The sequence below is a fragment of the Pteropus medius genome, unplaced genomic scaffold, assembly GCF_902729225.1.
Source record: "Pteropus medius unplaced genomic scaffold, Ma_sr-lr_union100, whole genome shotgun sequence".
Taxonomy (NCBI): Eukaryota; Metazoa; Chordata; class Mammalia; order Chiroptera; family Pteropodidae; genus Pteropus; species Pteropus medius.
Window position 1 is genome coordinate 66,532 of NW_024344561.1, and position 24,789 is coordinate 91,320.

At 38.0% G+C, this 24,789-nt stretch overlaps 1 protein-coding gene and 1 pseudogene across 1 annotated transcript; one reads left to right on the plus strand and one right to left on the minus strand.

Annotated features, from left to right (window-relative positions):
* The first annotated feature begins 555 nt into the window (after window positions 1-555).
* Window positions 556-20,582, plus strand: LOC120610813 (zinc finger protein 709-like). The gene is made up of 4 exons (XM_039873115.1): window positions 556-737; window positions 16,636-16,762; window positions 16,940-17,012; window positions 17,319-20,582. Exons 1-4 carry the CDS (start codon window positions 708-710, stop codon window positions 18,799-18,801), a joined length of 1,713 nt encoding a protein of 570 aa, XP_039729049.1. The 5' UTR covers window positions 556-707; the 3' UTR covers window positions 18,802-20,582.
* On the minus strand, window positions 2,803-2,920 carry LOC120610935 (uncharacterized; annotated as a pseudogene).
* Window positions 20,583-24,789: the final 4,207 nt, after the last annotated feature.

The following is a 24,789-nucleotide window of genomic DNA, read 5'->3' on the forward strand; positions in this document are numbered from 1 at the left end:
CTGACTATTCTTTATACCTTTGCCATCTGTTATTTTTCGATAAACAGTGTTCTTTCAGTTTTCCTCCTTTGACCTTTCACTGAATGGATATTAATGGGATTCTTTGAAAAGGTTTTCCAGTGATTACTTTGCTTCATGTTTCACACATGCTGGTACCTTTGGCGTTGGGCCTAGACTAGGTCTGTGAGGTTCAAAGTTCCCACCACAGCCAAGTGCCCCTGAGACCACAGGATTCTTTAAAGTACCCGCTGACTGGGGGGAAGGGCAACGTTTCCCCGCTGGAACCGGGTCAGAGATCAGAATGGAGCCAAACTCATCATTATGTGCATGTTAAGGCCACTTTTAAGTGTCCATGTTTCTGAAGGTCACAGTTTCGTGAGTGGCCTGGCGGCCTTATGGTTAAACGCAGCGTCCTTGGAGAGGGCAGATTCTGGCCCACTGCCAAGACAACAGCTCAAAGACGAAATCTCCGTCCTGCTGTCACTCAGGCAGGATGGGGCGGAGCTTTGAGAACTGTCCAATCAGGAGGTTCATCGGTAACGAATGTGGGGGCGGTTCTGCGATAACGGCGTGCTGGCGTGGACTGCGTGCTAGTATCTTTTACCTCTTGCCACGTTCTGCTCTCTTGCTGCCATCAAAGGCCTCAGGTGGCTGCAGCACGTCATCTAGCATTGTGACTTGCACTTGCCGCTGGAGTCGTAGGGTGGATGGCAGGGAACTCCAGAAACCGAGAAATGGTAAGTATGCGGAGACGGGTGTCCAGGCGGGGACAGGGGCTGGTTGGAACCAGCCGAGGCGGGCACCGACCTCACAGAGGCCACTATCTAGTCTGCAGACCCGAGTCCGCTCGGACCTCAGCCCCCTCTCGCACGCAGCCTTCTGGCAGCCGGGACCTGCAAGCCCTCTGCCGTGCCACGGCGGCCGTCACCGCGCGCGGCCGCGTCTCCCTCAGATTGTGCGGTCACCATGAGAAGGGTTATCCGGACGCAGGATCCAGGGTTCGTGCGTGGGAGCAGCTGTGGTCTGTGGAATCCCAGGTCCTCCTTTCTCCTTAGGGCACTCGTCTTCCCCTTACTTTTCAAATGTTTGGGAAGCAGGGCCTCAAATCCACGACCCTGCTCCCCCCGCCTAGCTCTTCCTGAGGCTGGCAGTAAATACCTAAATTTCCAGATCTTTCCCCGCATTCCGCATTCCTAGGCGCCATCTTCCCCACTCCAGTTCTTAGCAGCAGCATTAACTGTTTGTTCTCCGTGGTGTATTTCCAACAGACGCAGCAATTTAATCGTTTATCATTTATCCACTGAGCCATGGATGACGCTTTTCAAAGATTTATTCTTGTGGATATTTTACCTGAGAGGAAAGCAAGAGACAACCACCTGGAATATGTTGTATGAAATGCCTGTTCCTCTCCCCCCAGGATCTTATCTTTCCTATAGGAACAGACATCCTCAGGGAAGTCCGTTGGATGGATGTTCCCCTTGGGAAACTTTCCTGGGTGGTAGGTCCTTTCAGCATAGTTCCAGGTCAGTTCTGCCCCTCCCTATGTTTGTCACTTTGAAAAGATTTTTTCACTTGAAATTTGGTTTTTCAATACATTTAAAATTTATTTAATCACTAGAGTTTGGGAAACAGTATGACGTATTTCCAAAGTGGTGAGAAGAGGAGAATTTCCAAATAAAATATTTCATTATTACATACATTTCTTAAAATTTTTGTTTCTCTTTTTTTTCCCCCAAAGTGGGGGGGAGTAATAATATTGTGAGGTCTGTTCTTTTCCTTTGCGTGATTTGAAATGGCATATCGGGGCTTGATGAACTAGGAAAAGTCCCCTACAGTTTCTTATTTCATTACACATGAACACTGGGTTTAAGTGATTTTGCTGGATTATTGAAACATTGGTTTATGTCATTTAAATTATCTGTGATGGTCCAAAGCATTGTGACTGGGAATCAGAGGCCTGAGGCCAGTGACTCCAAAGTAAGTTCCACTCTGAGCTGGCAAAGGGGGTTTTCTTAGGCCTAGATGTTTTTTACATTTGCATTCGAGATATAGGTGCACTCAGTATAATTTGTGCACATTGAGAACGACTGTGAACACCAGGAGTCCTGTCTCCTGGACAAAAGGTTTGTGGATTTTGGAGTTCATTTGGGTCAGAACTTAAACTGAATTAGGCCGAGAGGTTCCTCACTTGTGAGAATGGAAGCCTGGGGGAGGAGAGGAGAGAGTTTATTCCTGGGACTGCTCAGGTGTCCCTCTCCTCCTTCCCAAAGGACTGACCTGATTTAGGGGTTCTGTCTCAACTGGGGTGTGCCTGCAACCCAAGCCTGGAAATGTATTCGACTTTCTGAATGTTAGTTTTTCTTAACTGTGGGTAAGCAGACTGCTTATCTTAGCTGATTTTATATTTCTTTCCTTTAGGTATCTTTACTGAATATATCAATCATTTAACTGCAGGCTTTTTTAGCAGTTCACAATTTTATTTCCTGTGGAAGATTTTTTATTTCTTGGGCTTTGAAAATGTAAATTGATTGAGAAATAAATGTGTAAGGCAAGAAATTCCTGGAACCAAACAGGATTTTTGTTCCATTTCAGACAGGAGAATCTCTAGCTCTCAGATGGGTATATTTAAGTTCTCAGGCACATTTTTTAGTTTCAATTAGTTTTTTTATGTGCATGTTCCTAGAGAACTTTGATATTTAAAAGGCTATATTATTCTTTTTTTTTTTTAGTGAGGCAAACCCTTGTTGACCTCACAGATTGCAAGGACCTTGTCAGTTTACAATCCCTTATTTTTTTTTTTTACACCTACTGCATCTGGTCTTCTTAGGTGTTTCCCATCCAAGTACTAACCAGGCCCAACCCTGATTAGCTTCCAAGGTCAGACGGGATTGGGTTTGTTCAGGGTAGCATGGCCGTAGACAAGGCTATAGACAAGGCTATAGACAAGGCTATACTATTCTTAAGACATATTTTATTTGATGAGAGAAAAAAGCTATTGAATTTCTATTTTAATTGATAGGAGGAAAACAGCTTGAGCTTATGTAAATCTTTGAAACTCTGAGTTGGTTTCAGAGATTAAATGCAAACCCCTAAACTACTCACTTCTGACAATATCTTCAATGTGAAATGAAGTGGAGGGATAAACTATGTCTCTTGTCCTTTTAGAGATTTGAAAATTTTTGTTTATGGTTTGCAGTTTTATACTCATTAGTATTTAAAGATTAAGTCTTAGAATGATTTTCTAAATAGAAAAGTTTAATTTAAAATTAAATTTAAAGTAGCAAAAGTTAATTAAAAACAAACTATTAAATAGTAAAATATGGTGTATATAAAAATTTCTGTTTCTCTTAAATGCATGCAGAGGATTAAAATATTCACTAGATACTAATTTTTTTAAGTCTAGTTTTTTAAGATGTGAAGCAATGAGACTTCATTTTTTTCAGACCATTTTAGGTTTACAGAAAAATTGATCAAAAGTACAGTTTCCAGTTGACCCTTTGCATCCACACAGTTTGCACCGTTTTTTTCATCTAGTACTACTGTAGTGTGTTTGTTACAAGGATGGCCCAATATTGGTGCATTAAAGTTCACTGTTTATATTAGCTTTAATTCTGAGTATTAAAATATGTGGGTTTTGGCAAATGTATGTTGACGTATGACCATCATTTCTATATTCTATAGAATAGTTTCACATCCTTCAAAATACCCTGTGTTCCACCTGTCCATTCATCTCTCCCTCCAGTGCCCAAATCCTTCGCAAGCAAAGATCTTTTTATTGGCTTATAGTTTTATCTCTTCCAGATTATCACATACTTAGAATCACACAGTATATAGCCTTGTCAGTGTCTTCTTTCACTTAACAGTATACTTTTAAGTTTTCTTGCCTTTTCATGGCTTGATACCTCATTTTTTTCATCTCTGTACAATATATCATCATATGGATATACCACATGTTGGTTATTTATTCTACTATTGAAGGGTATCTTGCTTAACTCTTAAGTCTTGACAGTTATGAATAAAATACCTATAAATACTTATTTGCATGTTTCTGTGTGAATATAAGTTTTCAACTCATTTGGGTAAATACCAAGAAGTATGATTGCTACAGCCTATGGTAAGAGTATGTTTAGTTTTGTAAGAAATTGCCTGTCTTCTAAAGTAGGCATACTATTTTCCATTCCCACCAGCAATGAATGCAGATTCTTGTAGCTTAATTTCTTCACCATATTTGGTATTCTGAGTCTTTTGAATTTTATTTATTTATTTTTTATCAGTGTCTAGTGATAGCCATTGTTGCAATTCCCTGATGACCTTTGATGTTGACCTATTTTTCATATGCTTATTTGCCATCTGTATATCTTCTTTAGTGATATGTGTTCAGATCTTTTGCCCATTTTTAATTGGATTATCTGTCGTATTGTTGAATTTTAAAAGTTCTTCGGACATTTTGAATACCAGTCCTTTACCAGATAAGTGTTCTGCAAAGATTTTGTTCCCAGCCTGTGCCCATCTTTTCATTCTCTTACCACTGTCTTTTGTAGAATGGGAATTTCATTTTAATGCAGCGACACTTACTATCTTACTTTTGGTGGTGTATCTTAAAATTTGTCAGTTAACTCACGGTCACTTTTATTTTCTTCTGTATTTTCTAGATTTTAATTGTCACATTTTACATTTAGATCTATGATCTGCTTTCAGTTGTGAAAGATGTGAGGTCTGTATCTAGATTCATTGTTTTGTTTTTGTGTGTAGATAACCACTATTTCCAGCACTGTTTAAAAGATTCTTTTCTCCATTGAATTGCCTTTTAGACCCTTGTCACAGATCAGTTGACTGTATTTGTATGGGTCTATAGGAAAAAAATTGAATTATGTATCCTTCAACCTTGCTATGATATACTCTTTTATGAATTTCCAGAGTGATCTCTGTTGTGGATTCTTTCAGGTGTTTACATAAAAAATTATGTCATATGCAAAAAAGTTTTATATCTTGCTTCTCAATCTGTATATCTTTTACTTCTTTTTCTTGCCTTATTGCATTAACTGGGTTTACTAGTACAGTGTTGAATAGGAATGGTGAGAGGAGACTTCTTACCCTGTTCCTTATCTTACCAAAAAAGCATCTAGTTTTTCAACATTCACTGTGATGTTCCAGACAAGTTTCATGTACATGTTCTTTTTCAAGAATAGAAACTTCTCTTTATTCCTAGTTTGTTATAAATGGGTGTTGGATTTTATCAAATGCTTTTTCATTTTCTCCTCCTCTTATTCTTAATACAGTAGGCATATGTTGCAGGACCCCAGTGGATGCCTGATACCACAGCTAGTACTGAACTCTATGTATACTGTGTTTTTTCCTATATGTACATAACTGGTAAAATTTAATTTATAAATTAGCACAGAGATTAACAACAATACTAACATATAGAACAATTACTATAACATACTATAATAAAAGTTATGTGAATGTGGTCTCTCTCAAATTATCTTGTGATGTACACTCTTGAGATGATGTGAGATGATACAGTGCCTAAGTGATGAGATGCAGTGAGGTGAGTGATGTAGGCATTGCAATGTAGTATAAGGTTACTCTTGATCTTCTGGTGTGATAACCAAAATGGCTACTAACGACTAATGGGTGAGAAGCATATACAGCATGAATATGCTGGACAAAGGGATATTTCATGTCCTAGGCAGGACAGAGCAACAGCATGAGATTTCATCACAGTAAGAAGAGCACTAGTTAAAATTTATGGATTGTTAATTTCTGAAATTGTCCATTTAATATTTTTGCACCATGGTTGACCATGGGTAACTGAAACCATGGACAGTGAAACTGCAGAGTAAGGGGAGACTATTGTATTAGTAATTTCTGTCTTCCTTCTTTACTCAGACATTTATCAATTTTATTAAGTATTTTAAAAAACATATTGGTTTTCTCAGTATTCTCTATTAATTTCCTGCATTTTTATGCATCTAATTTTTTTGCCACTTTATTTGACTTGTCAAGATATAATTGATGTATAACATTATTTTAGTTTCAGGTGTACAACGTAATAATTCAGTATTTGTATATGTTGTGAAATATCATCACAGTAAGTCCAGTTACTAACATCCATCATATAACATGGTTACAATTTTTTTCTTGTGATGAGAAATTTTAAGATTTACTGTCTTAGCAACCTGCAAATATATAATATTATTAACTAAAATCACCATGCTGTATTTACATCCCTATGATTTATAACTAAATGTTTGTACCTTTTAACCCTCTTCACCCATAACCGCCACCTGCCATCCCCTATCCTTCACCTCTGGCAAGCACCAATTGGTTGTTTGTATCTATGGGCTCAGGTTTTTGCTTTTAGATTCCACACATAGGTGAGATCATACGGTATTTGTTCTTCTTTGATTTATTTCACTTAGCATAATGCCCTCAGTGTCCATCCATGTTGTCACAAATGGCAAGCTTTCCTTTTTTATGGCTGAATAATATTTCATTGTGTGTATATACCACATTTTCTTAATCCTTTTATTCACTGGCAAACACTTAGGTTGTTTCCATGTTTTGGCTGTTGTAAATAATGCTGCATTGATCTTTTCAAATAAGTGTTTTTGTTTCCTTAGATAACTACCCAGAAGTGGAATTGCTGGGCCATAGAATAGTTCTGCTTAATTTTTCAAGGAATGTTCATACTATTTTTCATAGTGGCTGCACCAGTTTACATCCCACCAACATTGTGTTGTCTCTCTTCTGTGCCCTCAGAGTGGTAGCCAGTTAAGAACTGTTTCTCCATCTGTACATTCTTTTGGGATCCTCTAGCATAAGTCCCGCTGGCCACAAGAGCCAGATAATAGAGCAGTGTCCCCAGGTGGCAGTTGCAAAAATCGGGGCATCAGTCAATGATACAGGTTCCTTCTGCAAGATACCAGAGAGCTACAGAGAGGCAGAGGGAGAGGGCACATTGCATCCGCAGACCTCTGTCTTTGCAGAATTATTTCAGTAGGTGCCTAGATGTGTTAAAGTAGATGCCGGCCCCTCAGGCAGATGATTTAAGATAAGCAGGTAAGCCTCCTTCACAGAAAGTCTGGGTGCTTGTCAGTTGGCTGCCTCTATGCTGTGCCATGGGGTAGGTGAGTCCACACACATGCACCCTATAAGAACTGTTTCTCAGTTTGCTGTATGTAGCCTTGTTGGTCTCATGGATGCATGCTCCATTAGCTTTCAAAGCTAGATGTTGTAGGGGCTCATCTTCAGGTGCAGGTCTTAAAAGTTGCTGTACCACATGCATGGGGTTCAGAACCTTGACTTTTCAAGAAGTTTGGGATTTTGAGTTCCCTTTCAATTATGGGTTTCCACAACAGGGGTGGGGTTTATGGCAACTTTTTGTCTCAGCCTCTTAACCTTCTTTGCTGTGAGTTTTCTCTCATTCACCAAGAGGTAGGAGCTGCTCAGCTAGTTTGGGGAAGGTTTTATTTCAAGAAAATTGTTCTGTATGTAGCTGTAGATTTAGTGCATCTGTGGGAGGAGTTGAGTTCAGGATCTTACATCACCATTTCAAACTGGACTGTTTCTTTTATTCTGCTTTGGGTTTAATTTGCTCTTTTTTATTGTTTTCTCAGGGATGCTTACATTATCGATGATCATTCTTTTTCTCTGTTTGCTCAGTGGTATGAATTTTCTTCTAGGCATTACTTTGCTGCATCAGACAACCTTTGATATGTCTTATTTTCATTTCATTTATAGTTGGTCCCTAACTTAAAATTTTTTAACTTTACAATGGTGTAAAAGTGGTACCCATATAACCATTCTGTTTTTTACTTTCAGTACAGTAGTCACTAAATCACATAGGTATTCAACACTTTATTATAAAATAGGCTTCGTGTTAGGTTATTTTGCCCGACTGTAGGCTAATGTAAGTGTTCTGAGCACATTTAAAGTAGATTAGGCTAAGCTATGCTGTAACCTCATAAGTCAGTGAGCATCTGTAGTTCAAAATAAGTTTGAATTCCTCTAGAGAATTTTTTTATCTTGTATGTTATTTAGAAATGTTTAATGTGTTTAGGAGTTTTTCATCTATTTTCCTGTTACTTCTAGGTTGATGATACTGTGGTTTGACAGAATGTGCTGTATGATTTCTGTTCTTTCATATTTGGTAAGGTGTGTTTTATGTCTCAGAAGGTAGTTCACCTCGATAAGTGTTCCATGTGAACTTCAGAAAAGTGTATTTTGTTAGTGGACGAAGTATCCTGTTAAGTACCCAATTAAACCAGTTATTTAAATTTTTAAAATTTTATTAAATTTATTGGGGTGACATTGGTTAATAAGGTTATATAAGTTTTAAGTATGCAGTTCTGTAATACATCATCAGTACATTGCATTGTGTATCTGTACTCCTTTTACCCTCTTCTGCCTCCCAGCACCTCACGCTTCTCTGATAAAGCACTATACTGCTGTCTGTGTCTATGAGTTTTTTGTGTTGTTTGTTGCCCTCTGTTTTATATCTTACATATGAAATCATGTACTTCTCGACTTTTTTTGACTTAAGTCTGACTTAATTTGCTTAGCTCGATAATCTCAAGATCCATCCATGTTGTCACAAATGGCAGTATTTCATCTTTTATGGCTGTGTAGTATTCCACTGTATATTGTATATATGTATGTTGCTTTGGGTATTGTGGCCATTTTAAGTATGTTGATTCTTCCAATCCATGAACATGGAACATCTTTCCATTTTTTGGTGTCTTCAGTTTCTTTCAACAATGTCTTACAGTTTTCAGTGTATAGGTTTTTTGACATTTTTTAAGTTTACTCCTAGGTTTTTTTGTTGTTGTTCTTGCAATTGCAAATGAAATTCTGTTTTACTGAAATTTTACTGTTAGTATATAGGAACACAAATGATTTTGTCTCCTGCAACTCTAATGTATTTGGTTATTGTTTTTAATCCTTTTTGGTGGAGTCTTTAGAGTTTTCTATATAAAAAATCATGTCATTTGTAAAAACTGGCAGTTTTTCATTTTCACTTTGGATGCCTTTTATTTCTTTCTCTCGCTGGATTGCTCTGGCTGGCATTTCCAGTACTGTGTTGAATAACAGTGGTGACATGGGCATCTTTGTCTTGTTCCCGATCTTAGAGAAAAAGATTTCAGATTTTCACCATTGAATATAATTTTAACCTTGAGTTTATCATATATGACCTTTATTACGTTTAGATATTTTCTTTCTACACTCATTTTATTAAGAGTTTTAATCATTAATACATATTATATCTTGTCAAATGCTTTCTCTACATCTATTGATATGATGTGATTTTTATCCTTTATTTCGTCAATGTGGTGTCTCACATTGATTTGCATATGTTGAACCATCCTTGCACCCCTGGAATGAACCCCACTCGATCATGATTTATTATATTTTTAATGTATTGTTGTATTCAATTTACTAGTTTTTTTTTTTTTTTAGGATATTGGTCTGTAGTGTGTGTGTGTGTGTGTGTGTGTGTGTGTGTGTGTGGTGGGGTCCTTGCCAGGTGTTGGTATCAGGGTAATGTTGGCCTCATAAAATGAATTAGAAAGTATTGCCTCTTCTTCAGTTTTTAGGAAGAGTCTGAGAAGAATGAGTATTAAATCATCTTTGATTGGTAGAATTCACTAGCGAAGCTGTCTGGTCCTGGACTTTTCTTTTTGGGGATGTTTTTGATGATTGTTTCAATTTCCTTACTGTTGATTGGTCTGTTTAGATTTTCCAGTTCTTCATGATTCAGTTGAGGAAGGTTATCTAAGAACTTGACCATTTCTTCTAGGTTATCAAGTTTGGTGGCGTGTGGTTTTTCATAGTAGTCTTGTAAGATCCTTTATATTTCTACGGTGTCTGTTGTAACTTTTCCTCTTTCATTTCTGATTTTTGAGTCTTTTCTCTTTTTTGTCCTTAGTGAGTCTAACCAAAAGTTTGTCAGTTTTATTAATCTTTTCAAAGAACCAGTTCTGTGTTTCATTATTTTTTTTAATTGTCTTTTTGTTCTCTATTTCATTTAATTCTGCTCTAATTTTTATTATTGCGTTCCTTCTGGACTTTGCGCTTCATTCTTTTTCTAGTTCTTTAAGGTGAAATATTTGGTTGTTTATTTGAGGCCTTTTATGTTTCTTGAGGTAGGCCTGTAATGATACGAACTTCTCTCTTATTACCACTTTTGCTGTACTTCTGAAATTTTGATGCACGTCGTTAGTCTCATTTGTCTTTTATGTATCTTTTGATCCCTTTTTTTCTTTCTTGTTTGACCCAGTCATTATTTACTAGCATGTTTTTAAATCTTCATACACTTGTGGTTTTTTCCACTTTCTTTTTGCAGTTGATTTCCAATTTCAAACCATGTGTTTGGTGTATATGCTTGTTAAGATTTGAATTTTCTTAAATTTGTTGAGACTAGTTTTGTGCCCCCAAATATGGTCTATTTGTGAGAATGTTCCATGTGCACTAGATAAGAATGTATAATCTGGTGTTCTGGGATCAAAAACTCAATAAATGTCCATTTGGTCTAATGTGTCATTTAAGGCCTATATTATCTTATTTTTCTTTTTGGATGCTCTATGGCTGTCAGTGGGGTATTTATATCTATCCCTTATTACTATAATCATGTTATTGTCAGTTTCTCCCTTTATTTCTGTTAGCAACTGCTTTATTTATATTTTGGTGTTCCAGGGCTGGGTGTATATATATTAATAAGTGTTATGTCTTCTTCATGTATTGTCTCCATTATTATTATAAAATGCCTGTCTTTGTCTCCCATTACCTTTTTCATCTTGAAATGTATTTTTTCAGATATAAGTGCGGCTACACTCACTTTTCTCTGGACACCATTTGCTTGGAGTATCAGTTTGCACCGTTTTACAAATCTGTGTTTGTCCTTGCATCTGAGATGTGTTTTCTGCAGGCAGCAGATAGTTGGGTTTTGTTTTTGATGTTCCCTCTTACTCTGTGCCTTTTAATTGTTTAGTTCAGTCCATTTACATTCAGAGCGATTATTGATATGTGAGGATTTCATATAGCCATTTTATCTTTTGTTTTCTAGTAATTGTCTCTATTGTTTCTTTTTTCTTGGTTTTTGTTACTCTAGTTTTCTGATATTCTATGAATTTTCCTCTTTTTATGTTATCTGTCTCAGTTCTGGATTGTTTGTGCGTGATTACAATTATATTTATGTAAAAGAAAGCTTCACACAGACAATAGTCTTTTTTCCATTCCCCTGTGCATATGCAGTCCTTTACTCCTTTTTTATGTTTTTGTTGTCACAAATTATTTCTTTTTTGTGCTTTTAGTTCTTTTTCAACTTGGAGTAACTTTAATCTTCTTTCTTTAAATTTTTTGTTGTTGTTTTCTTTAACCTTTATGTTATATTTAAGTGTTAAATATCCTATTCTAAAAAAGTTGCATTTTCCTACTCTGTTACTGATAGTTTTGTATTCTTTCGTCTTTTTGTTTCAGGTAGAATAACCCCCTTCAGTATTTCCTGTAATGCAGCTTTTGTGTGGAAAATTCTCTCAGCTTCTGTATGTCTGGATCAGCTTTTATTTTTCCTTCATCTCTAAAGTATAACTTTGCTGGGTAAATTTTTCTTGGCTGGTGATTTATCTCTTTCAATGATTAGTGTATTTGATTCCACTGTCTTGTAGTTTGTAGGGTTTCTGCTTAAAAATCCAATGATAATCTAATGGGATTTCCTTTATAGGTTACCATTTTTTTCTGTGGCTGCCTTGAGAATTGGTTATCATTAATTTTTGACAATTTTAATATAATGTGCATTGGAAGCCATTTTGGATTGAGATAATTAGATATTCCGTTAGCTTCTTTGATTCGAAGAGCTAGTTTTTTTCCATAGATTTCAGAAGTTCTCATCGACTGAAAAAGTTCTCTATTCCCTTTTTCTCTCTTCTCCTTCTGGGATACCCATTATTTTTGCATTGATTTTTCCGATGGAGTCAGATCTCTCAATTGAGTTACTCTCAATTCTTTTTTTTTTTTTTGCCCCATCTGAGGCATTTCTGGGTTTCTCTTTTCAGTATCACAATTCTTTCCTCTATCTGGTCAATTCTATTTCCTAAGCTCCCTAGTTTATGCTGCAGATTTTTTTATTGAGTTCTTCAGTTGCAGTATTTCTGTTTGATTCTTTATTATAGTTTTACTTTCCAGTTTATTAAGCTACCTTTCTGAGTTTTCTTGTATCTGACTGAGTTTTTGGAGACCTGCACTTTTGAATTGTCACTTAAATCACAGATTTCCAGGAGATTCAAGATGCCACAGAAGGTAAAGGCTGTACATGTCTCCTCTAGCGAATACCAAAATTATAACAAAATTACAGAGCAACCAGTACACAGAATCACCAGAGGTCTGGCTGAACAGAAGCCCTACAACTAGGTCACCTCACCTCAAATAACAGGTCACCTCAAAATGATAGGAGGAGTAGATATGTGAGAAATGGCCCAGTCCCACAACCGCGAGTGGCAATCAAGAATCACGGGGGCTCTCTTGGCTATAGAGCCACCTCCCCCACCTGAGGAGTGAGGAGTCCCGGTCACACACTGGGCTCCCCAGCCTAGGGTCCCAGCTCCAGAAAGAGAAGTCCCCACAACCTTTGGCAGGGAAAACCAGCAGAGGTTGCGGCTGAGTGAAACGGAGACCTTTCTCTTAAAGGGCCCGCGTCTGGCCCTACTCGCTGACAGACTCACTCATTCTGAGCTCCATGCTGGGGCAGCTGCTTGAGGGGCACCAGGGACAACAGGGAGGTGCCGAGCTGTCAGGCTTCAAGGCAAGGGCAGGAGGAGCAGTTTGCTCCTGGACGGAGGTACAAGCAGAAGCCATTGTTCCTTTGTTGAGCCCCCCCCCCTCCTATTCAGTAGACTCTGGCGCCATCACTCTGGATAACGCAGGTCACTGCCCAGAGGATTCCCTGAGACGCCCCCTCTCCTAACATGTGGGCCCACCCAAGCAGCTTCTAGTGATTTTATTCCATACAAATGGGCTGTCTTGGCTCCTGCTGCAAACTTTAATAAAATCTCTCAAAGGCTCACAAAACCCAAAGAAGTAACAACTAGCCTCAGCATGCCCTGTACCTCCTGCTGAGCAACCTCAAACCCCGCACTAGTGGCAGCCACCTTTGGTTTCAGACTTGACTCCTCAAGGCACCTATAAACCTAGCATGGGTGGCAGCCATATGTGGATTGCTTGGTAACTCTTACCAGGTGGCCCCAGAGATGCACAGGCTGCAGCTGAACTTGGCCTGCAGCTTGAACCCTCTCAGGTCTGTGCCAAGGGGCCCCACAGCACACCTACATAAATTTATGCTACTAAGACTGGTAGACTTAAGATCTCTGCTTAATACACAGAAACAGACACAGAGAGGCAGCCAAAATGGAGAGAGAATAAAACTTGTCCTACTTGAAAGAACAAAACAAAGCTTCAAAAAGTTCACCAAAATGGAGACAATATACTAGGTGCAGAGTTCGAAACACTGGTTATAAGAATGTTCAAGGAACTTAGAGGAAGAGTAGATGAACTCAGAACTTTAACAAAGAGATAAAAAAACTTAAAAACGGAGATGGAAATTATAAAGGGGAACCAGTCAGAAATGACGATACAATATATGAAATGAAGAGTATGTTAGAGGGAATCAACATAGTGGAGGAAGCGGAGGTTGAATCACCAATAGAGGATGGGGTAGCAGAGGACACCCAATCAGAACAGCAACAAGAAAAAAAAATGAAGATAATATAAAGAGCCAATGGGATAGCATCAGTTGTTACAATATTCACATCATAGGAGTACCAGAATGAGAAGAAGAGCAAGAAATTGAAAACCTATTTGAAAAAAGGATGATGGAAAATTGCCCTGGTGAAGGAAATAAACAGCAAGCTCAGAAAGCCCCAACAAAGATGAACCCAAAGAGGCTCACAACAAGACATCATAATTAAAATGCCAAAGGTTAAATCAAAGAATCTTAAAAGCAGTAAGAGAAAAGCAGTTCCCTACAAGGGAGCACCCATAAGATTGGCAGCTGATTTCTCAAAAGAAACTTTGCAGAACAGAAGGGCTTAGCACAAAATATTCAAAGTGATGAAAACCTTGGATATACAACCAGGATTACTTTAGCCAGCTATCATGTAGAGTCAAAGGATAGATAAAGTGCTTCCCAGACAAGAAAAAGGTAAAGGAGTTCATCATCACCAAGCATGATGAAATATTGGAGGGACTTCTTTTAAGAAGAAGAAAAAACATGAAGAAAAAAATTGAATAAAGAATGACAATAACTATGTGTGTTGAGAAGTACTTTAAATGAAAAAGAATTAAGTACTCAGTCAATAGAGAGGGTGGCTGAATGGATAAGAAAACAAGACCCTTACATATGCTACAAGAGACTCACTTCAGGTTAAAAGCACATAGACTAAATGGGGTGGGAAAAGATATTGCAGGGTAATGCGCTGAGTGGATAAGTCAGAGGAAGACAGTTGCCATATGATTGCATGTATATGTGGAATCTAAAAATAATAAATCATATATTTCCACTTTTGCAGGAGCAGATTTAGCTGACAGCCTCGCTAAAGGCTCCTCCTTCACCGCCCCCTCGGTGGAGCTGACCTTCCTCTTGGGCATCGTGGCAGCAGGGCGGGCGAGTGCCGGTGCCTACAGGCTGTGGGACTCTGAGAGCCTTTGTGAACTTGGGCTGCTTGGCAGCTAACCGCTCCTCCCCTTACTGTTTGTGTTTTCTTAGCTTCCTGGATCTGCAGTTTGCTGTCTGTTACTGTTAGGAAAATCTCAGCGATTATTGCTTCCCTTACTTTTTTCTGTTCTCTTTTGCCCTTTTTTTCTATCAAGTATTCCCATTATGTGTATTTTACACCTGTCATTTTACAATAAGAATTGTCCTAAAGTTCTTGGATATTGTGTTTTTTTGTCTTTGCATTTGGTTCTGGTGAAACAGATTATTTTGAGGACAAGCTTTGTTAAGAGTAGATTGTTCTGGTCATATTTCTAAATAGCTTCTTTACTGTTTCTCCAATTTTGGTTTTCATATGTTCAAAGTTCTTTGATAGACATAAGAAGGGTTATTCATTTTAAGTTCTTTTGCTTTTCTCTTGTGAGGTTGGGAACAATGTCTTCTAAGTTCACTATATGACAGACCAAAAAAAAAAGTCTCTGACTCCAGTTTGATGACTGATTGCTGACAGCTTGAAGCCTCATTTCTTCTCCTCCTTCTTGTGCCACACATCTGTGCATGGTGATAAGAAAGCCTTTATGCTTTCTCCTTTGGGAGTGGCAGGAGAGTGAATCCATGCAAGCTGCTGCCCTGTGAGTGAACTCATTTAGTCCACCCACAACCTCAAAAAAAAAAAAAAGTCCACGTGCTTTTCCTTGCTCTTTCAAATCATTTTATGCTGTGAGAAGACTGCCTTACTCCCCAGAGACCTCATTTATGGAAGTAATAAACTCATATCCTTTTGACAGTGTACAGTGGCATCAATCTAGGGATGGAATGTTATGCTTCTGTGCACCATAGGGGAGCTCAAAAATGAGAGGTTGGGAGGGCTGCCTCTAGAGCATCTGGTCAGGAAACATCCTCCTAAAATTAGAAAATGGAGCTTTTATGTTCTTTTGGAGGGAAGCACTGCAGAACCCTTTATGTATTTTATAATGAGCAGTCCATCAGACCATTGTGGACTCCAGTGAACTCTTTTGCAATATGCAGCTCCAATGTGTGTTCCTTCACATCGGCAAGGGCCAAGGTATATTGGTAGGGTTTGACAGAAGAGCTCTTCTGTTACCTTATCTCTGTACGTGTGCCTTGTGTGTTAAAAACTGATGAGAAGCACCTTTGAGGCTCATATGTATAAGATTTTTGTTGGAGGTCTAAGTTATCATGCCTTATTAGCATGCCACATTATGCTGAGTTGTCTGATCACTAGCTTCTGAAGAACTTTCTAGTCCCATTAAGTGGGACAGAGAGAATGGGAAGACTGAGTGTGATAAATATTACAGAAGTTAAAAGTACTACTACTTCACAAGAAAACTTTCATTTACTCATCTGGATCTGGCTACTTCAAATGGCCTACAGTACTTTAGGCCAATCTGGCAAGCTGATCCTTGTTACAGGTTTGCTTTCCACAGGTCACCTAGACTCTCATGTTTGATGATAAGAATAGAAGAAAAAGCTTCCTGTTTTTCACTGTGTTTTTATTCATTAAAACTTCATGTAGATTTGACCCTGTACATCATGGAGTGCTGAGTTAAATGGTAGGTAATAAGGATGGAGATGAGAGAGTTTTTCTCACAAGGAATTGATGTAATTAAAATAATGTTGGTTTTTATTTGTAGCATTTCTCTTGTTTCTTCAAAGTACTGTAGGCTCTATTAGAGAGCAATAATATTTAAAGCGATCATGGTAAAAATGAATGAATACTTTGCATGTATTCATGTTGCTGTTAAATTTATAAAGAAGTGTGGACAGAGTAAGCTTCTGATGATCAAGACATAAAATAAATGTTCAGAGACTGCAGAATCATATGTAACTTTCCTATAAATTGTGTATTATTCTCCAGCACTATCAGACTCATGCATCCTACTGTATACATATTTGCAATGTTTTAGGACTCAGTGACCTTTGAGGATGTGGCTGTGAACTTCACTTCGGAGGAGTGGGCTTTACTGGATCCTTCACAGAAGAAACTCTATAGAGCTGTGATGCGGGAAACTTTCAGGAACCTGGCCTCGATAGGTAAGAATAACAATATTCTTACTTTGAATTAGAAAACAAGTATCAATGTTGTTTCAAGATGTGGAATGTGGAAAAGGAATACATTAGTAAATAAACTTTGCATGGTCACAGCTCATCATGGATCAAGAATCTTATAATTTTTCTGTACTTTCTGATAATTTGGAATTATTTTTCTAGGTCTGAATTTAGGGAAAAAATGGGAAGATCATAACATTGAAGATAGGTACAAAACCCACGGGAAAAAACTAAGGTGAGTCACACAATAGCATCATTCCACATGAGAATTCCAGTCCATCCTGAATTTTTTTAAAACAAGCAAGTAAAACAACCCCTTCTTTAAATTTACTTATCCTTAACCCAAATATTAATATTACTGTTTTCATGATAGCTATTACCAAGTCTTCTTATGGAACATTCAGTATATTCACTTTCATACAATTCAGAAAGGACAGAAAACCTTCACTTTTGTTGTAAATTATAAAAAAGTAATTCAAATACACTGCTAGTAAACTTGAAATTAACAAATCATTAATAACATGTTTCTCATTTTTTACAGAAGTCATATGGTAGAAAAACTTCATGAAAGCAAAGAAGGTAGTCAGTGTGGAGAACCCATCAGCCAGATTCCAGATCTTAATCTGAACAAGAAAACTTCTTCTGGAGCAAAACCCTGTAAATGTAGTATATGTGGAAAAGTTTTTGTGCGTCATTCATCCCTTAATAGGCACATCAGATCTCACACTGGACACAAACCATATGAATATCATGAATGTGAAGAGAAGCCATATAAATGTAAGGAATGTGGGAAAGCCTTCAGTTACCGAAAATCTGTTCACAGACATGAAAGGACTCACACTGGAGAGAAACCCTATGAATGTAAGGAATGTGGGAAAGCCTTCACGTGGCTCACAACCTTTCGAAGACACATGATAGCTCATACTGGAGATGCTCCTTATAAATGTAAGGAATGTGGGAAAGCTTTTAGCTGTTCCACTTCATTTCGAGCGCATGAAAGAACTCACACTGGAGAGAAACCCTATGAATGTAAACAGTGTGGTAAATCCCTCAGATCTCCTCTAGGTTTACAAATACATGAAAGAAATCACACTGGAGAAAAACCCTATGAATGTAAGCAATGTGGTAAAGCCCTCAGTTGTCCCAGTTCCTTTCGAAGACATGAAAGAACTCACACTGCTGAGAAACAATATGAATGTAAACAGTGTGAAAAAACCTTCAGTTCTCCCCTAGGTTTACGAATACATGAAAGAATTCACACTGGGGAGAAACCCTATGAATGTAAGGAATGTGGTAAAGCCTTCATTTCTCTCTCAAGCATTCGAACACACATGATAATGCATACAGGAGATGGACCGTATAAATGTAAGCAATGTGGGAAAGCATTCATTTGTCCCAGTTCTTTTCGATCACATGAAAGAACTCACACTGGAGAGAAGCCATATGAATGTAAACAGTGTGGTAAAACCTTCAGTTGGCCCAGTTCCTTTCGAATACATGAGAGAACTCACACTGGAGAGAAGCCTTATGAATGTATGGAATGTGGGAAAGCCTTTATTTATCGTACAACCTTTCAAGGACACATGAGAAAGCACACTGGAGAGAAACCCTATAAATGTAAAGAATGTGGAAAAGCCTTCATTTCTCCCTCAAGTGTTCGAACACACATGATAATGCATACTGGAGATGGACGTTATAAATGTAAGGAATGTGGGAAAGCATTCAATTTTCCCAGTTCATTTCGAATACATGAAAGAACTCACACTGGAGAGAAGCCATATAAATGTAAACAGTGTGGTAGATCTTTCAGTTGTTATACATCTTTTCGAACACATGAAAAAACTCATACAGGAGAGAAACCCTATGAATGTAAAGAATGTGGAAGAGCCTTCATTTATCGCACTACCTTTCGAGGACACGTGAGAATGCACACTGGCGAGAAACCATACAAATGTAAAGAATGTGGGAAAGCTTTCAGTCGTCATAATTCTTTTAGAAGGCATAAAAGATCTCATACTGAATAAAAGCCTCCTGACTGTAAGCAGTGTGGAAAAGACATCAGTTGGCCTTCATCCTTATATATGAAAACTCCCACTGGAATTCAGTCCTAAGAATAAAAATATGAGAAAGCCTGATACAAATTCATCCATGTATAATGTTCTAGAAAACTATACCATGAATCATTATAAGTTATATATTGTCTTTATTAGTGCCTCATTCTTAAGGTGGATCTCTGAACTGTGTATATTACCTACTTCATTCCAAAAGTGAATACTGAGATAATGCTCTACACAATACTACAAAGATTAATAGGTCTTTTTCCTTAAATCAGTTAATAGTATTTTTCTCTTTCCATTTTGGAGCTTGTTTGATCTATAGGTGAATCGTGTATTTCTAATATGCAGGTAGGTTTCATTTTTTATGTTTCGATTGTTTTGTAAGGGGCATACTGATAAATGATATTTGGGTATTTGTTGGGATTTTCCTACAGGCCTCCCGTGCCAGATACTGGATGTCTTTTACCAATTACGTATTCTATCTTTTTTTTTTTCTATGAGAAAAATCTTTTTTGTATTGGCCAGAAAACTCTCATCCCATTTTTTTTTACTAATAAAGAATGCAGAGCTTATCATAGGGTATAGTCTCATATGAGTGACAGTTGGCCCTTGAACAATGCAAAGATTAGGGGCACTGACCTCCCACACAGTTGAAAGTCCAAATATAACATACACAGATTCCCAACCCTGGAGTTGACTTTTGGACTGTGTGGGTTGTTTGAACGGCTATCAATTGAAAAAAAAATACATGAATAAGTGGACCTACCCACTTTGAACTCCCAGTGTTCAAGGGTCAACTGTATTTACATTTTTTGCCTTTTATCCTTTATCATTGTTTCGGATTAGGATTTGAATAGTAGACTTTGGGTTAAGACAGACCTGCTATTAGACAATAAAATGGAGAATTCTTCTAAATTGTGTTTTGTCACCTGGGTAATGTGACATCTAGAATCTTCCATGGTTCCATGTTAGAAACTCACCTATAGCCTTGTGTGAGCTTTGAAATTCAGAGGTACAGGAGACATTAGTCTAGTTTTGGAGCCACCACAGAAGGAGGGAGGCAGATGCACAGGAGTTTGGAAGACACCTGCTTCCAACCTGCTTTCTTGATTCCTTGTTCTGCCAATCAAAAGTATCCTCAAAACCACAATCAGCTGCCCGACTTCCATTTTTTCAGAGGTGTAGACTTTCATACATATCTTCATAAATTTCACACCCAAGATCCATCATCATTTGGACTTTACTCTGATCTTCTGTGTATCCACTAGGTAACTAAATTTGAATTTTAATGGTTGGAGTATCTTTTGATGCTTGGACTTATATCTTTTCTAGATTGTATTCATATAAGGTCTGATTTGTGTAGTAAACACTTTGTTCTAATAATACTGCTAGTGAACATATTTTCCTGATTCCACTGTGACGGCTGCAGTGGTGCTGTCCAAAAGAACCATGTTGGAGTTTGTTCCTCTGCTGCACTGTGTAATGATTTCTCTAACCCACTCCGTCTGTGTGAGAATAAGCACCTTTCTCATCAAGCAGATTATGGATGTTTCCCATTGCTCACAGCTGTACATAATTCTGCCGCACATTTTCAATTGTGTGTTTGTGATTAAAAACAATGTATTTTTGTCAAACAAAATTTTCTGTAGCTTAGAAATATTAACTGTTTTATATAATTTGTATGTAACAGTTATTGTGACTTTCATTTCCTGGGCACATACATTAAAATATCCTATTATAACTCTGGATTTTTAGACCAATTTATAATTCTATCAAAATGGTTATACGTACTTAATATTACCATGTGTATACACATTTAGTTATTTTTATCAGGTAAATTGTATTTTTAAAATTATGTAGTTTTTGTCTTGAAACTAATTTCTCATTCATTCGTTTTGTCAGCGCTGTCGTCAAAACCCACCAAAATCTCACCAGCAGTCAACAAGAGTGGTGTATATTGTAGTATTAAGAATGACTACAACAGAGAGGAGGGGGAAAAAATAAAAAGAAAAAAGAAAGACTGCAAACCCTAAATGACTAGGATTGGCCAGTAAAGAGGGTACTCAAAATGGCATAATTTGGGCTTTTACAAGTGATTCAATTGTTATTCAAGGAAGCAAGATGTTTCTAGATGTATGCTTTGAGAAAGTGAACTGAATTGTATCATTGGTTATCACAACTGTTGTTTTCTAGAAAGCAAAAACAGTATAGTAGAGCTAAACTTAATTCGTAAGAAGCTTCAGAAGGTCATATCATTAAGGGTAGAATTTTGGTCATTTTTATGATTTGGAATTGTTTCTTACCAATTTTAAAGATATGGTTACAAAATACCTTTATTTTTGTCTTGATCCATCATGATCATTGAATACCTTTGTCTGATGGTGGAAGTGTTTGACATTTTTCTCATCAACACAATAAGAGAATGCAAGGCCAGCCCCTCAGTCCACTGGAACAGGTTTTGTTTTTCCTACTAATTATCTAAATATACTGATACATTTCCTTTGGTGTTTGGATAGATGTACTTCAGTGAAAATATACAAATTCACTTCTTAGTAAAGTACATAAAACCTTTAATATCTCCTTTATGACTCAACTGAGGCCTGTATGCTTAAGTAAGTTGAAAGAAAATATACACCTAGCAAGGGAGAAAGACAGGACTACTCTTCCAATGAAGCTTTTCTTGTTCAGAGATTATACTCTTGATGCTAATTTTTTAACATGTCTCATTTTCCAGACAGTAGATCCAAAACATACTCAATTTTGCACAGGTAAGCAAGGCACTGTAGGGCTTGCTTATAGAAGCATGACCTAAGTTCTTGCAGTCTTGGCGCTCATTCTTTGGTGGGAAAAAGAGATGGTTAAAAATGGTAAAACTTTGGTTTATAAGATGGATATAAGGGCTTTGATGAGATGTAAAAAAGTAAACGACATGAGATATTAGGTGGAAGTGTTGTATATATTTTTTCTGTGAAGGTAGGAGCCTCAGTGACAGTGCCATTGCCAGTCACTTGAATTTCCACATCTACACCTTAAACGTTGTTTCAGGAACTGCTTTTGTATGGAAGTAAATAGAGGACAGCAGTGTGGAAAGCCTTGCATTTCTGTGATTAACAGGAAAGATTCTCCTTAAAGATAAAGTTACAGATATGGTTCATCTTTGTTCTTTGCAGTTTTCTATGTGTAATGTGTTATCATGAGTTTAGACATGGGTATCTGGGACTTGAGGCTTCCATTTGTGTCTTTTTATGTTTGATAGCATTTAAGAGAATTTTAATTCACCTTTAGCTATTTTAAAGTTTTATAGCATTTGGCATTTTCATTTTGTTCCTATACCAACTGACACAACACGTACATCATTAAACCCTGGAGTTCCTCCCAAGTGGAGAAAAGGTTATGTTTATCTGCATTGTTCTAATTCATCCTGAATTTATTCTGTGAATAGAGTGAGATTTATGCAAGTCTGCTCTCATTTCCTGGTGGAAACATTAAAAAGAGCTATGGATGTTTAGAAGACAATCAAGGAATAATTTAGGTGAGTGGCAGAGGGTATCATTTTGAGTAATATCCCAACGTAAAAGGAGATATGGGGAATTTTTAATGCCTTTCTGTAAGGAGTAGTTGGAAACTTTTTGTTTCATTGACCCACAAAGCCCCATAGCCCATCTAACATTCACAGGTATCATTTCCATATGTTCAGACTTCTAGCGCATGTTATGGACTAGAACACAAAAGTAACAGCTTTGAGTTTTATTAAAGAGCAAAGGAAAGCCAATTCTTCATCTTTTAGTGCCAACTTGTGTTTGCACTGTAGAGATTGTCATTTCATAATTATTAGTCTCTCCTTTGATGTCCCTGCCAGTCAGTTCCTTCTATTTTGCAAATGAGAAAGTTCAGCACAGAACAAGTTCTTACCCAAACTCATAGAGTGCACAGTACTGGAATCTCTTGAAAGCCTATTGTGTGCCACCTGAATTAACTGAGCACTGTCAAAATTGTAAACTGAGAATACTGCAAGTGTAGGCAGCCTTTCATTTTCCCTTGAGTCATCATCAAGTTTGGACCCCTCAAGCTTACTTCACAGAGGGCTCCTCACTGATAGAGCAGAAAATGTGACCTCTAGCTTATCCACCCTACAGAAAGAAGTGTGTTCCCCTGTCCTCAGAAGGATGCAGTTCTGGAGGAAGACCCCCTTTTTCTAGACTCAGCCATCTGGGGAGTTCTTTGGGGTCACATGAATGACCAGGAGAGTTCATATATTTTATAGGGCCATGTGCCACCAGACCTGATGGAGCCCAATGGAGAGGTGCTGCATTCTGTCCCCAAACAGGCTATCCTGATCAAAGACTGCACCCCAGCATCAGCTCAGTCATTCTGGAGGGCATGCTAGCACTAAAAGATGCCCTGGCCAAGAGCCAAACTCCCCTGCACTTTTTACAGATCCTTTGGCCATTGCCAATGATCTTGCTGTCTGGGCCCACCAATAGCAACAAGGACTCCTTATCCAAGGTCGCCCTTCAGAATTACCTGTTCAAGGTGACTCCTAACTCTGCATATTAAACCTCAAACAAGATGCTCATTTCAATGCTCAGGGTGACAGTCAAATTTCTGAGACGAATACCAGTACCTCAGACCTGAGGGTCTAAACTTTGGTCTGTGAGCCTACGAAATATGAAATCATTTAGAGACCTCTACCTGAAGCTCTAGGCAGAATGTCAGGGGCTTGCCCCCTTTGCTGTGGCTAACAGTGACTGACCCATGCACCTGATGGGAGCAGGGAAATGTCATTGGTAAAATCGATGGACATAATTCCCAGGCTGAGGAAGGGGTCCCAACAGCTGGTGGAAAATAGACTTTATAGGGCCCCTTACCCACTCTGCAGGACTACTTGCTGTGCTCTAACCATGGTATATGCTTATATAGACACATTATCCTATCAGATTTGCCACCAATGAGGCCAAAATGTGAGGACTCACCAAGACATTCTAGACATCCATGTGATCAATTCGTTTTTCAAACAATAGTAGGTTCTTAAAAAAAGGCATTCAGTGGGACTTTAGCCTCTTATGACCCCAGGCTTCAGCCCTTACAAAGCCAGAATGGCTTCCTAAGATAAACCATGCTAATTTCTAAAATAAGCCTTATGCTCTCTGAGGCACTAGACACCCACCAGCTTGCATGTATGGACCAATTGCCAGTAAGCCTGATAATCATCTTAAGTAGAGGCCTTTTTATACCAGATATTTCTGTCAGAATGGTCATTATCACAGACTTTTTGTTTGATAGTACCCAGTAGCATACCCTTTTATCCCACTCCTGGACCTTCCTCCTAACATCACCTATATTCTACACTCTAGGTGTCAATATTTCATTTTGGACACGCTTTCAAAACACCCTCTGGCCCATCTCAACACAAATGTACTGCTTTCCTACCAATTGCACTCATACGACTATTGTCGTGGGAGTCACTGGTACTGACACGTGTTGCCATCCAACAAACATCATTGATCTCAACCAAGAAATGCCTAAAACACTCTAAACATGCAGCAGACAGCTAATATTTTAGAGGCTGTCCATGAAGAGAAATTTCCTGCAGCCATGGTAAATGATGGACCGCTTAGCGTTGGACTTTTCGCAGCTAGAGAAAATTCTGTTCCCTTAAAATTCTGTTCCCTTGCTGAATGTGGATAAGCTACACTGGCAAGGTGCCACCTGTAACGTAACAAATAAGATCACAGATGAAAACCAGTAACATTACTAAAGTAATTGAACAACTCTGGAATCCCACTGATACTTTTCCCACTGATACTTATAAGGCTTCCTCAACTGTGGCTTGTGCTTTTGACATGGCTTTTAAAATTCATATTCGAAATTAAATTCATGTAAATAAGATGTAGCAGAATTCAGTCAATCATCAGGAGTAAACTTTAATAAAGATACTCCATTTTTGATGTTCGA